Source organism: Salvelinus alpinus, chromosome 11 (assembly GCF_045679555.1).
Source record: "Salvelinus alpinus chromosome 11, SLU_Salpinus.1, whole genome shotgun sequence".
NCBI lineage: Eukaryota > Metazoa > Chordata > Actinopteri > Salmoniformes > Salmonidae > Salvelinus > Salvelinus alpinus.
The window spans coordinates 63,977,516-63,994,954 of record NC_092096.1 but is presented as its reverse complement, the minus strand read 5'-3'; the positions used below and the strand labels follow the sequence as shown (position 1 = coordinate 63,994,954).

General features: G+C 45.2%; 1 protein-coding gene across 10 annotated transcripts in view; it reads right to left on the bottom strand.

The window, feature by feature from the left end:
* Positions 1-17,439, bottom strand: part of LOC139534649 (TBC1 domain family member 14-like) — a 65,175-nt gene that overhangs the window by 26,452 nt on the left and 21,284 nt on the right. For 7 of the 10 annotated variants that reach the window (XM_071333949.1, XM_071333952.1, XM_071333948.1 and 4 more), the window contains 2 exons: positions 17,156-17,279; positions 3,047-3,174 (listed from right to left, as the gene is read on the bottom strand). In XM_071333949.1, the coding sequence (XP_071190050.1) occupies positions 3,047-3,174; positions 17,156-17,279 (252 nt within the window). Of the gene's footprint in view, positions 1-2,935; positions 2,994-3,046; positions 3,175-11,344; positions 11,674-17,155; positions 17,280-17,439 lie in introns of those variants that run through there. The other 3 variants (XM_071333954.1, XM_071333955.1, XM_071333956.1) reach the window with 3 other exon arrangements.

Genomic DNA, 17,439 nt, shown 5'->3' with positions numbered 1-17,439 from the left:
AGTAAAGCATCCTGAGACCATTCTTGTGTGGGGTTGCTTCTCAGCCAAGGGAGTGGGCTCACTCACAATTTTGCCTAAGAACACAGCCATGAATAAAGAATGGTACCAACACATCCTCTGAGAGCAACTTCATCCAACCATCCAGGAACAGTTTGGTGACGAACAATGCCTTTTCCAGCATGATGGAGCACCTTGCCATATTGCATAAGGCAAAAGTGATAACTAAGTGGCTCGGGGAACAAAACATTTATATTTTGGGTCCATGGCCAGGAAACTCACCAGACCTTAATCCCATTGAGAACTTGTGGTCAATCCTCAAGAGGCGGGTGGACAAACAAAAACCTACAAATTCTGACAAACTCCAAGCATTGATTATGCAGGAATGGGCTGCCATCAGTCAGGATGTGTCCCAAATATTGACTCTTTGCATCAACTTCATGTAATTGTCAATTAAAGCATTTGACACGTATGAAATGCTTGTAATTATACTTCACTATTCCATAGTAACATCTGACAATAAGACACTGAAGCAGCAAACTTTGTGGAAATTAATATTTGTGTCATTCTCAAAACTTTTGGCCACACCCGTACATTGTTTTAATACATTCTAAGGCTGCATGATGCGACGCTAATGATGACTTGAAAAAAGTTGCACGAAAAGGCATAAGCTCTGCCTTGTGCAGGTTGCACACGCCTCGAATTTCCCAGCAGCATCCCCTTGTGTGGCCGTAATGCCCTCTAAAAAGATCCATGCCTTTTGCAGACAGTGGTCCTTGTGCCGAATATAATAATTATAATTATCTTCTCCCGGCTGCGTGCTCCGAAGCATCTCTTACTTACACGGCTCTCTCTCATATCTCAATTCTTATTAGCCAACGCCCGTCACGTGATCGGGTCCTTCTCACAATTGAATTGAAGACGGACACGTCGGACACGCACCTGCCACGTCCTTATCGAATTCCGACGCGCAAATTGAAGATGTTGGAAAAACTGTCCACATGTACTTTTCATCAGTCAACAAGATGAGTAGGCCTAACGAACAGCAAAAGCACTAGCCCATGTCAATCTACTATCCCCCATAGTAGAAAAGTCGACATATTCTGTGTGAGAAAGAAATCTTCCAAGCATAGTCTGGGACAGTTGTGGGAGGCGACAGATCCCAAATGAATACAAACACCAGCATCAACAAACTTTTAAAAAGCAATGCGGCTGACGCAACAGATCAAAACGTTTAGCTTAAAATGTTAAACTATTAGGCTATTTCTTCATATCATAAGCGCAGCAATCGCACATGGCAGCTAATGTTCCAAAATGCAATCAATGATTAGAGGGACAATAGAGTGCCGAGTACCAGGCAGTTAGCAAGTTTGGTAGGCTACTAATGACCATCAGCATCAGAGCATGGAGAAGCCTAATAACAGTGACTAAACGGTCACGTGGAATTTGACTGCCGTCATGACTACCGGTTACAGTAACAGCCCTACACCAGGCACCTACTACCATACGGCGTTCAAAGGTCCGTCAATCTTGTCCATTCACCCTCTGAATGGCGGGCGCACACACACACACCCGTCTCAATTGTCTCACGGCTTAAAAATACTTCTTTAACCTGTCTCCTCCCCTTCATCTACACTGATTGAAGTGGATTTAACAAGTGACATCAATAAGGGATCACAGCTTTCACCTGGAGTCACCTGGTCAGTTCTATCTCATGGAATACTCAGTGAATACTTTTTATAAACTGGGTGGTTCGAGCCCTGAATTCTGACTGGCTGAAAATTAACCTTAATTTAAATAGGCACGTCAGTTAAAAACAAATTCTTATTTATAATGACGGCCTACCCCGGCCAAACCTGGACGACGCTGGGTCAATTGTGCGCTGCCCTATGGGACTCCCAATCCCGACCGGGTGTGATACAGCCTGGAATCGAACCAGAATCTGTAGTGATGCCTTAGACCGCTGCGCCACTCGTGACTATATCAGACCGTATACCACAGGTATGACAAAACATTTCTTGTTACTGCTCTAATTAGGTTGGTAACCAGTTTATAATAGCAATAATGTACCTCGGAGGTTTGTGATATAAGGCCAACATACCACGGCTAAGGGCTGTATCCAGGCACTCCGTGTTGCGTCGTGCTTAAGAACAGCCCTTAGCCGTGGTATATTGGCCAATATACCACATGTCCTCAGGCCTTATTACTTAAATATACTCGGTGTATATTTGCTGTGTATGTGAAAGAGAAAACGAGCCCTAGCCAAGTCATCCACGGAGGGCAGCTCTGTAGAGAACAGGGAAAGAGCCGGGCTGGCATCATGTTGATCATGGTTAGACAGTCAATCCTCCAAAAAGGGAAATGAAAGACTATATCCATGACTCAACAGTAGAAACAATACACCCTCTCCTGCCAAGCTGCTCCATCACCCTCTGAATGGCACACATACATAATCCATGTCTCAAATGTATGCAGGCTTAAAAATCCTTCTTTAACCCGTCTCCTCCCCCTTCATCTACACTGACTGAAGTGGATTTAACAAGTGACATCAACAAGGGATCACAGCTTTCACCCGGTCAGTTCAATGTCATGGAATACTCATTGAATACTCCTGCTGTGGTTTTATGACTGTACAGAATTAATAAACAGTTTGTTGCCCCAATCTTTCCTTCAATAATGCCCAGAGTCAGGTAATACCAGAGAAGTACACCAGACTGTATAAGAGGGTCCTATGTGTCTGTGTGAACCCTGTCTAGTATAAGTGTGTGTGTGTGTGTGTGTGTGTGTGAACCCTGTCTAGTATAAGTGTGTGTGTGTGTGTGTGTGTGTAAACCCTGTCTATTATAAGTGTGTGTGTGTGTGTAAACCCTGTCTATTATAAGTGTGTGTGTGTGTGTGTGAACCCTGTCTAGTATAAGTGTGTGTGTGTGTTACGTACGCAGGGCGAGCCTCCAGTATAAGTGCTGTGGTGGAGTTGGGTGTGTGTGTGTGTGTGTGTGTGTGTGTGTGTAAACCCTGTCTAGTATAAGTGTGTGTGTGTGTTACGTACGCAGGGCGAGCCTCCAGTATAAGTGCTGTGGTGGAGTTGGGCTCAAAGTCCAGGTTCTTCCTGACACTCTGTCTAGGAGACGGGGGACTGTGTCCAGGTCCAGCTCTGCTAGTCTTACTTTCATATTCCTAGAACAGACACAAAAACACACACTCAACACATAATATACACACACACACACTTACCTCACGCGTACAATGCAATTAACAGATTTCAGGAGAGAAACTGGTTTTATTTGCCAAGGTCCTACCTGCCAATTTTAGTCTCATATTCCTTTCGACAAAAACTGCACGGACACCCAAAGAATATAGTCAAAAGATACAATGAAATATCAAGACAACTGGCTTTCTTCACCCGACTGAACAACCAGGAATGTCTCATTGAAATCTAACGACTCCGTAGTTAAACATGATGAGCTGAATCCTCAATGAGATGTGTTGGCAGATCCATGGTCTGGTAAAACTACATTTAAAAAACTAAAAACTGGGATGTGTTGGCAGATCCATGGTCTGGTAAAACTACATTTAAAAAACTAAAAACTGGGATGTGTTGGCAGATCCATGGTCTGGTAAAACTATATTTAAAAAACTAAAAACTGGGATGTGTTGGCAGATCCATGGTCTGGTAAAACTATATTTAAAAAACTAAAAACTGGGATGTGTTGGCAGATCCATGGTCTGGTAAAACTATATTTAAAAAACTAAAAACTGGGATGTGTTGGCAGATCCATGGTCTGGTAAAACTATATTTAAAAAACTAAAAAAACTGAGATGTGTTGGCAGATCCATGGTCTGGTAAAACTATATTTAAAAAACTAAAAACTGAGATGTGTTGGCAGATCCATGGTCTGGTAAAACTATATTTAAAAAACTAAAAAAACTGAGATGTGTTGGCAGATCCATGGTCTGGTAAAACTATATTTAAAAAACTAAAAACTGAGATGTGTTGGCAGATCCATGGTCTGGTAAAACTACATTTAAAAAACTAAAAACTGAGATGTGTTGGCAGATCCATGGTCTGGTAAAACTACATTTAAAAAACTAAAAACTGAGATGTGTTGGCAGATCCATGGTCTGGTAAAACTACATTTAAAAAACTAAAAACTGAGATGTGTTGGCAGATCCATGGTCTGGTAAAACTATATTTAAAAAACTAAAAACTGGGATGTGTTGGCAGATCCATGGTCTGGTAAAACTACATTTAAAAAACTAAAAAAACTGAGATGTGTTGGCAGATCCATGGTCTGGTAAAACTATATTTAAAAAACTAAAAACTGGGATGTGTTGGCAGATCCATGGTCTGGTAAAACTACATTTAAAAAACTAAAAACTGGGATGTGTTGGCAGATCCATGGTCTGGTAAAACTATATTTAAAAAACTAAAAACTGGGATGTGTTGGCAGATCCATGGTCTGGTAAAACTATATTTAAAAAACTAAAAACTGGGATGTGTTGGCAGATCCATGGTCTGGTAAAACTACATTTAAAAAACTAAAAACTGGGATGTGTTGGCAGATCCATGGTCTGGTAAAACTATATTTAAAAAACTAAAAACTAGGAGCATCTTATTAAACCTCAATTTGGATCAGACTCAGGTCCACTCTCTTTCACACACACACAGCCTGAGTACAGCCTCTGGACCTTAGTGTCCCCTATCTAATGAGTGTGTCCCTCTGTGTGTCACAGAGTGGGGCACGTGACGCCCTGGCCATCAGACCTCCGGCCACGGGAGCAGTTAAACAATGACAGAGAGTTGACTCACTCACAGGGTTGTGTGTGTGTGTGTGTGTGTGTGTGTGTGTGTGTGTGTGTGTGTGTGTGTGTGTGTGTGTGTGTGTGTGTGCGGCACAAAGAGGCCACAGCCTGAGTCCACAGAGAGATGGGCCTGTACTGTAAGATGTAGGGACAGAGTGATCAGTGTGTGATGAGGTGTCAGTACACTGGCTGGTGAGAGATGGGGCTGGGCCATATGGCCATAACATGTGATATCACCATATTGTTATCATGAGCAGTGCATGAACCTGATGGGAACATTCATTCTAAGTCGTTTTACATGGGTTTTCTCCACTCTGACGGTTTTACACTCAACCAAACTAGGACAAAACTGACAGTTATTGATCATGTCTATTTATGTTGTCTGAAAGGTTACGCTCAGGCCAGCTACTATTCTTTGAATGCTTAATGAATAAGAAGAAACTGATTCTAGTATAAATATGTGTTTGTAGTAACAGTTTCCAAGGTCGGCGTAGTGTCGTTGTAAAGGGCCCTACTGGGCAATGTGCACGTCATCTTAAAGGAGGAAGCCAGGCGTGAGGCACAACCTACTGCGGTGGTTCCCCCTGTCACTGCCAACAAAGGAGGGTCACTGCACTGGGGAAATTAGGAGGCGAGATTCTCTGAGTGCTGTCTCCTATGAGACAGAGAGACAGATAGAGATACAGAGACAGAGACAGAGAACGAGAGAGCGAAAGAGAGACAGAGAGCGAGACAGAGAACGAAAGAGCGAGACAGAGAACGAAAGAGCGAGACAGAGAACGAAAGAGCGAGACAGAGAACGAAAGAGCGAGACAGAGAACGAAAGAGCGAGACAGAGAACGAAAGAGCGAGACAGAGAACGAAAGAGCGAGACAGAGAGCGAGACAGAACGAGACAGAGAACGAAAGAGCGAGACAGAGAGCGAGACAGAGAACGAAAGAGCGAGACAGAGAACGAAAGAGCGAGACAGAGAACGAAAGAGCGAGACAGAGAACGAAAGAGCGAGACAGAGAACGAAAGAGCGAGACAGAGAACGAAAGAGCGAGACAGAGAACGAAAGAGCGAGACAGAGAGCGAAAGAGCGAGACAGAACGAAAGAGCGAGACAGAGAGAGACAGAGAGCGAAAGAGCGAGACAGAGAGCGAAAGAGCGAGACAGAGAGCGAAAGAGCGAGACAGAGCGAGACAGAGAGAGACAGAGAGCGAAAGAGCGAGACAGAGAGCGAAAGAGCGAGACAGAGAACGAAAGAGCGAGACAGAACGAAAGAGCGAGACAGAACGAAAGAGCGAGACAGAGAGCGAAAGAGCGAGACAGAGAGCGAAAGAGCGAGACAGAGAGCGAAAGAGCGAGACAGAGAGCGAAAGAGCGAGACAGAGAGCGAAAGAGCGAGACAGAGAGCGAAAGAGCGAGACAGAGAGCGAAAGAGCGAGACAGAGAGCGAAAGAGCGAGACAGAGAGCGAAAGAGCGAGACAGAGAGCGAAAGAGCGAGACAGAGAGCGAAAGAGCGAGACAGAGAACGAAAGAGCGAGACAGAGAACGAAAGAGCGAGACAGAGAACGAAAGAGCGAGACAGAGAACGAAAGAGCGAGACAGAGAACGATGGAGCGAGACAGAGAGCGATGGAGCGAGACAGAGAGCGATGGAGCGAGACAGAGAGCGATGGAGCGAGACAGAGAGCGAAAGAGCGAGACAGAGAGCGAAAGAGCGAGACAGAGAGCGAAAGAGCGAGACAGAGAGCGAAAGAGCGAGACAGAGAGCGAAAGAGCGAGACAGAGAGCGAAAGAGCGAGACAGAGAGCGAAAGAGCGAGACAGAGAACGAAAGAGCGAGACAGAACGAAAGAGCGAGACAGAGAGCGAAAGAGCGAGACAGAGAGCGAAAGAGCGAGACAGAGAGCGAAAGAGCGAGACAGAGAGCGAAAGAGCGAGACAGAGAGCGAAAGAGCGAGACAGAGAGCGAAAGAGCGAGACAGAGAGCGAAAGAGCGAGACAGAGAGCGAAAGAGCGAGACAGAGAGCGAAAGAGCGAGACAGAGAGCGAAAGAGCGAGACAGAGAGCGAAAGAGCGAGACAGAGAGCGAAAGAGCGAGACAGAGAGCGAAAGAGCGAGACAGAGAACGAAAGAGCGAGACAGAGAACGAAAGAGCGAGACAGAGAACGAAAGAGCGAGACAGAACGAAAGAGCGAGACAGAGAACGATGGAGCGAGACAGAGAGCGATGGAGCGAGACAGAGAGCGATGGAGCGAGACAGAGAGCGATGGAGCGAGACAGAGAGCGAAAGAGCGAGACAGAGAACGAAAGAGCGAGACAGAACGAAAGAGCGAGAGAGAACGAAAGAGCGAGAGAGAACGAAAGAGCGAGAGAGAACGAAAGAGCGAGACAGAGAGCGAGAGAGAACGAAAGAGCGAGACAGAGAGCGAGACAGAACGAAAGAGCGAGACAGAGAGCGAGACAGAGAGCGAAAGAGCGAGACAGAGAGCGAGACAGAGAGCGAAAGAGCGAGACAGAGAGCGAAAGAGCGAGACAGAGAGCGAAAGAGCGAGACAGAGAGCGAAAGAGCGAGACAGAGAGCGAAAGAGCGAGACAGAGAGCGAAAGAGCGAGACAGAGAGCGAAAGAGCGAGACAGAGAACGAAAGAGCGAGACAGAGAACGAAAGAGCGAGACAGAGAACGAAAGAGCGAGACAGAGAGCGAAAGAGCGAGACAGAGAGCGAAAGAGCGAGACAGAGAGCGAAAGAGCGAGACAGAGAGCGAAAGAGCGAGACAGAGAGCGAAAGAGCGAGACAGAGAGCGAAAGAGCGAGACAGAGAGCGAAAGAGCGAGACAGAGAGCGAAAGAGCGAGACAGAGAGCGAAAGAGCGAGACAGAGAGCGAAAGAGCGAGACAGAGAACGAAAGAGCGAGACAGAGAACGAAAGAGCGAGACAGAGAACGAAAGAGCGAGACAGAGAACGAAAGAGCGAGACAGAGAACGAAAGAGCGAGACAGAGAGCGATGGAGCGAGACAGAGAGCGATGGAGCGAGACAGAGAGCGATGGAGCGAGACAGAGAACGAAAGAGCGAGACAGAGAACGAAAGAGCGAGACAGAACGAAAGAGCGAGACAGAACGAAAGAGCGAGACAGAACGAAAGAGCGAGACAGAACGAAAGAGCGAGACAGAACGAACGATGGATAACAAAAGTGAGATGGATTGGTGGAGGAAGAGGTCAGAGACACTATTGAGTGATGGAAACCCTGACTCCATGTGATGTATGATGGAGACATGTGAGCTGGCGATTCAGAGAGACAAGCCTGTGGATGCAGACAGGCCGGGCTAGGCAGAGCTGCTGCTCAGAGTACAGGGCTGAAAGAGACAGCGCTGTTACTACACAGTGGTCACTGATTGGAGCGAGAGAGCTACTTTGAAAAATTAAATAAAAATATTTTTTAAGTCAGTTAAGAACACATTCTTATTTACAATGATGACCTACACCGGCCAAACCTGGGCGGCGCACGATGGGACTCCCAGTCACGGCCGGTTGTGATACAGCCTGGAATCGAACCAGGGTGTCTGTAGTGACGCCTCTAGCACTGAGAGGCCTTAGACCGTTGCGCCACTCGGGAGCCACCACACTGCAGGATCAGAGCCACTACTCTCAAACTCTTTCCATGCTCTCTTTCTCGCCATTTCTACCTCACTCCACCCCCCCCATCCCATCCCTTTTGCTCAGTACTTTATCTAGCCTTATGTAAAGCATTATCACCCCACTGCAGAGACCCAGATTCAGCAGACAGTACTTAGAGCTTACTAAGCCAGAGTTGGCATACCATTCAGATTCTTCCAGGGCCTGTTTCCTCGCCACACACGCAGTACTTTCCCGTGCTGAAATGATGCTTTTACAGATACTACATTACAACTATGGAACAACAGTTTAACTTAAACCAAACAGAATCCAGAGCCGTATATAACCATATATCAAAACGGTTCTGGCTGAGTTCATGCTTGAGTCCTGTCAGCATATAGGTAAAGTAAACTAAAGGTGACTGGTGACAGCAGATATGGGCTCGTTGTGAAAGACAGTACAATGTTATAAGGACTGTAGTGAATGGTGGTGAGCAACCGGGGAGGAAGCCTTTTCAGCTAGCCAGGGGATGGGGGGGAGGGGTAAGCACTACTGACAGAAGGGGAGGAGGGGAGCAGAAATTTGGCACCTCTGCAGCGACATTGCAGGTGCCTCTAGCAAGGTGAAAGAAAACACAGGCTGTCTGCGCGAGAGAGAAAACGAGAGGGAAAAGGAAAATGAGTGTGTGTGTTACATAAATGGTAAGGGATATTCTGTCCTACCAAGCAAAAAGGGTTCTCCTATTCTGTCCTACCAAGCAAAAAGGGTTCACCTATTCTGTCCTACCAAGCAAAAAGGGTTCACCTATTCTGCCCCACCAAGCAAAAAGGGTTCACCTATTCTGTCCTACCAAGCAAAAAGGGTTCACCTATTCTGTCCTACCAAGCAAAAAAGGGTTCTCCTATTCTGCCCCACCACGCAAAACGGATTTATCCTATTCTGCCCCACCAAGCAAAACGGGTTCCCCCATTCTGCCCCACCAAGCAAAACGGGTTCCCCCATTCTGCCCAACCAAGCAAAACAGGGTCCCCCATTCTGCCCTACCAAGCAAAACGGGGTCACCCATTCTGCCCTACCAAGCAAAACGGGTTCTCCTATTCTGGCTTTTATTTACCTTGGTTTCACAGTAACTTTATGCAGTTACTGCTAACTTGATCCCCATTTTCTCCAAAACATAAGAGGCAGGATACTTGTCCACATGATTAAGCATGTATTTAATGCCGCAAAAATTACAACTAATTTTTGACCAAATGAGCAGTTGGTGCATTTTTGCTTTGTAGGGCAGTACAGTCATGATACCCAACTGCTTCCCCTTCCTCACTAGTCCCAGGCTGAGAGAGCAGTTTATTGCATGGCCTCGGATTAGTACCGTAGTAAACACATTTACCAAACAGACGCTTGGCGTCACACCAATCCCCTCACCCCGACGTCGGAATCTTATTTCAGCGACCACAATCACATGGAACTAACAGCCTCTGCTCTGTGTGAATTAGCCTTTCACTGCTACCGCTAGGATGTCATAACATTGACTTTGTGTTTGTTCGGCGTCGAGGCTGGTCATGTAATCAAATAGGGAGATGGGGCTTTAGTGCTTTTAGCGACTCCAGTGGCAACGGTATCCCAGGGTTACCTGTCTCGAGGGGAACATGTATAGTTACGACAAGGACAGTGTTTCATTAACTTACTCTCATTTCCTGGTGATGTTAGAGGTTCTCTTTGGGCCTGTCTGTCTGCCTGCCTCCGTTGGCACAGCGTTCTGATGGCGTTGGAGAGGACAAACAGGCTTAGCAATAAGCAAAGCGACAGTACAGGGTATAGTCTAGGGGTTACCTGTAGAAGCAATGCCTTACTGACACTAAAATGGCCCCTAAAAGAGGCTGATAAAGTTGTATTGTAATAGTCTACTGCTAGACAGGGCAGACTGACAACAAAATGGAAGAAATTCGTTTTTTTTCTATGAACCATGTGAAGACCACTAGCAGGGGGCCAAAACCACTGCAGAGCATAGCTCCTTCCAATCCATTACTTTTAATTGAGTTGAACATACGCTAGTCTAGTGCACATCCAGGAAATGTTTGGAAAGTCCATTTACCGCACTGGGTCAGGACCGAGCACTCCACATCTCGTTCCTTCTCTCCCGCAATATATATATAAATATATGTGAGTGAGTGAGTGAGAGAACAAACAGCAGACACTTCCACAGGGAAAACATTAGGGCTGGGAACTGCCAGGGACCTCGCGATACGATATTATCATGATACTTAGGTGCCGATAACGATACGTATTGCGATTCTCACGATCCTATATCTATTGCAATTCGATACTGGGATTTTATTGCGATTCGATGTTCCAAACATATTGCGCACCGCATGTCTGCATCGGTCATGGGGAAATAAAAGTGCTGAAAACATTTTCTTCCTTTTTTAAAAAGAGAACAAGCTATGAAGGAAGAATACTGGAGTTTGTTCAGGTACAGCCAACTAGGGAAAAAATTATATTAATATATTGTCAAAAATAATATTCCAATATTTAACTCGCCATTACTAGAAAGCATGAGTCTACCGCACAACAACACTTCTACAGGGAAAGCAGGAGCCGGTTGTGTTTCATAGACAGGTTGTATTAAAACAGACACACTGCTGGACAAATCTAATACGTCGGTCATCAGAAGCTGGCAAAATACCGTTAAAAATAAACATTTCACACACACACACTTCACCTCAGAGAGATGAGCTGAAAGATGATGTGTGAAGGCTAAGCCCTCCTGTCCTCTACCTCCCTCTGTCTCTCCCTCCATCATTCCTTCTCTTTCTACTCCCTCATTTTTCCTTCTGTCAGACAGGGGGGGGGGGGAGAGAACGAGAGAGGAGAGACTGTAGACTGCTGTGCTCGCCCCCTCATCCTCATCGTGTCGAGCTGACAAACACACACAAGCTCACTCACCATGAACGCTACAGTTTCCGTACAAGACACCCAGACCAACCGAGAGGGTTTAAACTCCACAAACCGTCATGGCTGCTCCCGTTGGCCCAGCTACAGCCCACACAGAGGACGAGGTGGTCAGGGTGACAGCGGGCCTGTCGATAGGACACACCTCCAGCTGGAGGTGATGCATGATACCGCCTTCTCTCCCTCTGTCACTCTCTCTCTCTCTCAGCATGCAGACGCTACACTGAGGCCCTGAATCAGTGAAGAACCCAGAGGACCAGTGTGTGAGCACGTCTGCAGCGCCTTGCTCTATTAGTCGCTGCGCTGAAAAAGGAGCCAGCCACTCTAATCAACCCCAGAGTGATGAATACAGCATCCATTTCTCATCCACTCCTCTCTGCTATAATAATCCACACTCTCTAACAGCGATGCCTTGGAGTCAGCTTTTTATTCTCTCCCTACATTTCCCTCCCCGTTTCTCTGAATTATAGCCTGCTTGGTCTTGAAGACGGTGTCGTCAGTGAGTTTTTGTTCTCCCGTGTCCAGCAACTCTGTTTAGCCTCAGAGGGGGAAGGCCCAAGCTAACGGGGAAGAGGGATTGGTTGACTTCCAGGTGATTGACGGGTAAGTACCGGTGGGACAAGGGTGGCTATGAAATAACTACAATTACGGCAGGCAACGGGGGGCAGAAAATTTGAAAAATGTAGCTCGACATTTGAATTACGGCCGAGCATTCTCAAAGGGCTAAAAGTTATTGATGAAAGAAAAGGGGCTCATTGTGTTATGGTGAAATAAAGCAGGAGAAATACAGCAGTAAACTAAGAAAACACAGACTCGTTGCCCACAGGACATTGGCCCCACCACCTGGCATCAGCCAGCGGTTGCCATGGCGAGACAATAGTGTCCAGACAGGTGCTGAAAATCTAACCTTGCCATCCGAGCCCAGGCACCAGAGATAGGGTTACCACCGGAGGTGAAAATGCTTTACGCTAGACCAAGGGGCTAGGTGTTGTTAGAAAAAAACAACACTGCCCACACTGAAAGGATAAAATGGTAGAGAAAGGCCTACACGTGACTTGTTGGCCTCCTTAAAATCGGAGGACCCTAGGTAATGCTTTCACGTCATGGTTCACACCATCACTGTAGTCGGATAAAACGATGGCACATGTATGATGGTTATATAGGCAGGTTATATACACACAGTACCAGTCAAAAGTTGACACCAACTCATAAATGGTATTTCTTTATTTTTACTATTTTCTACATTGTAGAATAATCCTGAACACATCAATACTATGAAATAACACATATAGAATCATGTAGTAACCCAAAAAAAGTGTTTAAACAAATCTAAATATATTTTGAGATTCTTCTGTAAATTTAGTAGCCACCTTGATGACAGCTTTGCACACTCTTGGCATTCTCTCAACCAGCTTCACCTGGAATGCTTTTTGATATGCTAAGCACTTGTTGGCTACTTTTCCTTCACTCTGCGGTCCAACCAATCCCAAACCATCTCAATTGGGTTGAGGTCAGGTGATTGTGGAGGCCAGGTCATCTGATGCAGCACTCCATCCCTCTCCTTGGTCAAATAGCCCTTACACAGCCTGGATGTGTGTTTTGGGTCATTGAGAAATCCTTGAATGAGTAGGTGTGTCAACTTTTGACTGGTACTGTGAGTATGTACAGTTGAAGTCAGAAGTTCACATACACCTTAGCCAAATACATTTAAACTCAGTTTTTCACAATTCCTAATCCAAGTAAAAATTCCCAGTCTTAGGTCAGTTAGGATCACCACTTTATTTTAAGAATTTGAAATGTCAGAATAATAGTAGAGAGTAGAGGTCGACCGATTATGATTTTTCAACGGCGATACCGATTATTGGAGGAACAAAAAAAGCCAATACCGATTAAATCGGACGATTTTTAAAATGTATTTGTAATAATGACAATTACAACAATACTGAATGAACACTTTTAAGTGTTGGGCGAATTTGGTCCGATTCCTCCTGCCAGAGATGGTGTAACTGAGTCGGGTTTGTAGGCCTCCTTGCTCGCACACGCATTTTCAGTTCTGCCTACAAATTTTCTATGGGATTGAGGTCAGGGCTTTGTGATGGCCACTCCAATACCTTGACTTTGTTGTCCATAAGCCCTTTTTCCACAACTTTGGAAGTATGCTTGAGGTCATTGTCCATTTGGAAGACCCATTTGTGAATAAGCTTTAATTTCCTGACTGATGCCTTGAGATGTTGCTTCAATATATCCACATAAATGTCCTCCCTCATGATGCCATCTATTTTGTGAAGTGCACCAGGCCATACAATCACTTCCAGGACTCCTTGTTCTTCTTTACGCTGAAGATAGTTCTTAATGACTTTCGCTGTATGTTTGGGGTCGTTGTCATGCTGCAGAATAAATTTGGGGCCAATCAGATGCCTCCCTGGTGGTATTGCATGATGGATAAGTCTCTGCCTGTACTTCTCAGCATTGAGGAGACCATTAATTCTGACCAAACACCAAACTCCATTTGCAGAAATGCAGCCCCAAACTTGCAAGGAACCTCCGCCATGCTTCACTGTTGCCTGCAGACACTCATTTGTGTACCGCTCTCCAGCCCTTCTGCTACAGCCAAATATTTGACTCATCAGTCCAGAGCACCTGCTGTGTTTTCATGCATAGTTGTGTCGCTTGGCCTTGTTTCCACGTTGGAGGTACGGCCTTTTGGCCGCAAGTCTTCTTCTGACCAGACTTCTCCGGACAGTAGATGGTGTACCAGCGTCCCACTGTTTTCTGACAATTCTGAGCTGATGGCACTGTTGGCCATATTCCGGTTGTGAAGAGAAGTAAGCATGATGGGTCTTTCATCTGCTGCAGTAAGTTTCCTTAGCCACTGCGTCTACGGTCCTCAACGTTGCCCGTTTCTCTGTGCTTCTTCAAAAGAGCTTGGACAGCACATCTGGAAACTCCTTTCTGCCTGGACATTTCTGCCTGGGAGAGACCTTGCTGATGCAGTAGAACTACCTTGTGTCTTGTTGCTGTGCTCAGTCTTACCATGGTGTATGACCTTTGACAGTAAACTGTCTTCAGCAACCTCACCTTGTTAGCTGAGTTTGGCTGTTCCTCACCCAGTTGCATTCCTCCTACACAGCCGTTTCTGTTTCAGTTAATGATTGTGTTTCAAACTACATATTGAATTGATGATCATTAGTTACTTACATTAGTTATTAGTTATTATACTGTTTGGTATAATTGTTTAATCATACACCTGACTAAAATCCCTGACTTTGTGCAAGTGTACCTAGAAGAATTGATGCTGTTTTGAAGCCAAAGGGTGGTCACACCAAATATGGATATGAAGCCAAAGGTTGGTCACACCAAATATGGTTATGAAGCCAAAGGGTGGTCACACCAAATATGGTTATGAAGCCAAAGGGTGGTCACACCAAATATGGTTATGAAGCCAAAGGGTGGTCACACCAAATATGGTTATGAAGCCAAAGGGTGGTCACACCAAATATGGTTATGAAGCCAAAGGGTGGTCACACCAAATATGGTTATGAAGCCAAAGGGTGGTCACACCAAATATGGATTTGATTTAGATTTTTCTTCTGTTCACTCACTTTGCATTTTGTTAATTGATCAAAAATTATCTATTAACATGTCTATTTTTGAAAGCATTCTTACTTTATAGCATTTTTTCACACCTGCCTACAACTGTAAGGTACTGTATATAAATAAATAAAACATAGGCCCTTTAGCAGACGCTTTTATCCAAAGCGACTTATAGTCATACATTTTAGAATGAGTGGTCCTGGGAATTGAACCCATTATCCTGGTGTTGCAAGCGCCATGCCCTACCAACTGAGCTACAGAGGTAAGTGGGTACAAGGGCAGACCTGGATCATCTCAGGCCCCACTGCCTATAGTCAAGCGGTGTTCCTGAAGGGCTTCTAATCCAAGCTAACAATCAACCCTAGAAGCAGCAGGTAAGGTTAAGCGAGAGGATAAAGAGGTCCAGAAAAGACACCATTTCAATCCTTCTAGCTATATAGAGTGAAGCTACTGCTCGTCCAGTTATAGTCAGACATGATGTCAGGGCTCTGAGGAAGTATAGGCCTTTTGTTAGGCTTTCTAGCATGGATTCAATTTGCTATATTTTTACATCTCGGCCTCCTTGTTTTTTCTCTCCTTTTTATGAGTTGAGTGCGAGTACCTATGTAATTGTACCACAGGAAGTCGGTGGCACCTTAATTGGGGAGAACGGGCTCGTGGTAATGACTGGAGCGGAATCAGTGGAATGGTATCAAATACATCAAACACATGGTTTCCATGGTTTCCAGGTGTTTGATGCCGTTCCATTCGCTCCGTTCCAGCCATTATTATGAGCTGTTCTCCCCTCAGCAGCCTCCACTGAATTGTACAGATATTTGTTCTTCCATACACCAGTCACCATTCATAGTAGCCTGAGAACAGACCCGCATACTGCCATTCTATGTAAAGGCCTACCACAGGTATGTCAACACCGTGAGGAGGATGTCTTTAGACACAGAGCAGGTAACAGACCCTCATACTGCCGTTCTAAGTAAAGTAAATATTTCAGTGTTTTATCTAAGCAATCCGACGCTTGATTGACTTCATGATATTTATGGGTCTAAAACACATGCATTTAGCTCGATAACATTACCACTTGACCTTTGAACCACAGCTGTGAAGATCACTTTAGTACACTAACTGTGTGTGTGTGTGTGTGTGTGTGTGTAACACAGGGGAACAGGATGCGAGTCCAGCTGCAAACAGACACAAAATTCCTCCCTGACCAGCCCAAAGCATCACCGGGGGGCACACTGCCTGCCCTCCAGGACATCTACAGCACCCGGAATCACAAGAAAGCTAAGAAGATCGATCTCAGCCACTGTCTGCTCACGCTGCTACCATCTGGAAATAGTACAGGTGCATAAAAGCTGGGACTGAGAGAGACTGAGAAACAGCTTCTATCTCCAGGCCACCAGACTGTTAAATAGTCACCACTAGCTGGTCTCCACCCAGTACCCTGCCCAGAACCTTAGAGGCTGCTGCCCTATGTACATAGAGTCATTGAACACTGGTCATTTTAATAAAGTTTACATACCGTTTCACCCACTTTATATGTAGGGTGTTCACTCACTGCTCTAGAATGTAGTGAAATACTAGTCAATTGAAGAGGGTGATAATAAATGGTCTAAACCTATTTTTGTTTAGCCTATGCCATTATGAATCACATTCAACTAATCATTAGATTGTACTCTACAATATTATAACTTTAATATGCTTGTTGTTAACAGTGTTGATTAAATAAGAACAGTACTTTGTTGTGATCGTTGCTAGTTTAAACAGCCCAGCTCTTGGTTATATATAGATATATATATATATTTATATTTCATTTTTTATTGTTAGGTATTACTGCAATGTTGGACCTAGAAACAGAAGAATTTCTCAGCGATAACATCTGCAAACCTGTGAATGTGACCAGGTCATGATTTTGACCCTCAGATCACAGGGTCCCATTAGGTTACATATACCAAAGCTCTTGGAAGATTAGAGATCCTAATCGAATCAACGCTGACCTTTTGCCCCCAGCGGTCTCAGCTGAGCCACAGTGTCAGTGTGATCCATATTACTGAGGGGTAGTGGCTTGTATTGGTAATCAATGGCAACTTACAGATAACATGGATTAACAAATGAGGTAATGTTGTGAAGTAGGACACAGTGAAGAGGGTAAAGGTTTATTTCATGGTGTGTGTGTGTGTGTGTGTGTGTGGTGTGTGTGTGTGTGTGTGTGTGTACCTTGTGTTTTTTCTGGGGCTCCTTCACCGAGCCATCTCTAGGGGGGACCCTACCAAACAGCTTCCAGCCTGTGTCCTTCTGCTCCACTGGCACAGTGTCCTTCACTTTCTTAGCAAACAGACTCCTGAGAGAGAGAGAGAGAGAGAGAGAGAACATAGAAATTAGGACATAAAACACAGAGCCAAAGCTGCGTGCACACACACACTCACTCCACTACTAGGTCAACCCTGAGGCTAAGAACAACGACAATACAATGGCTGGTGTGTGTGGTGCATGAGTGAGAC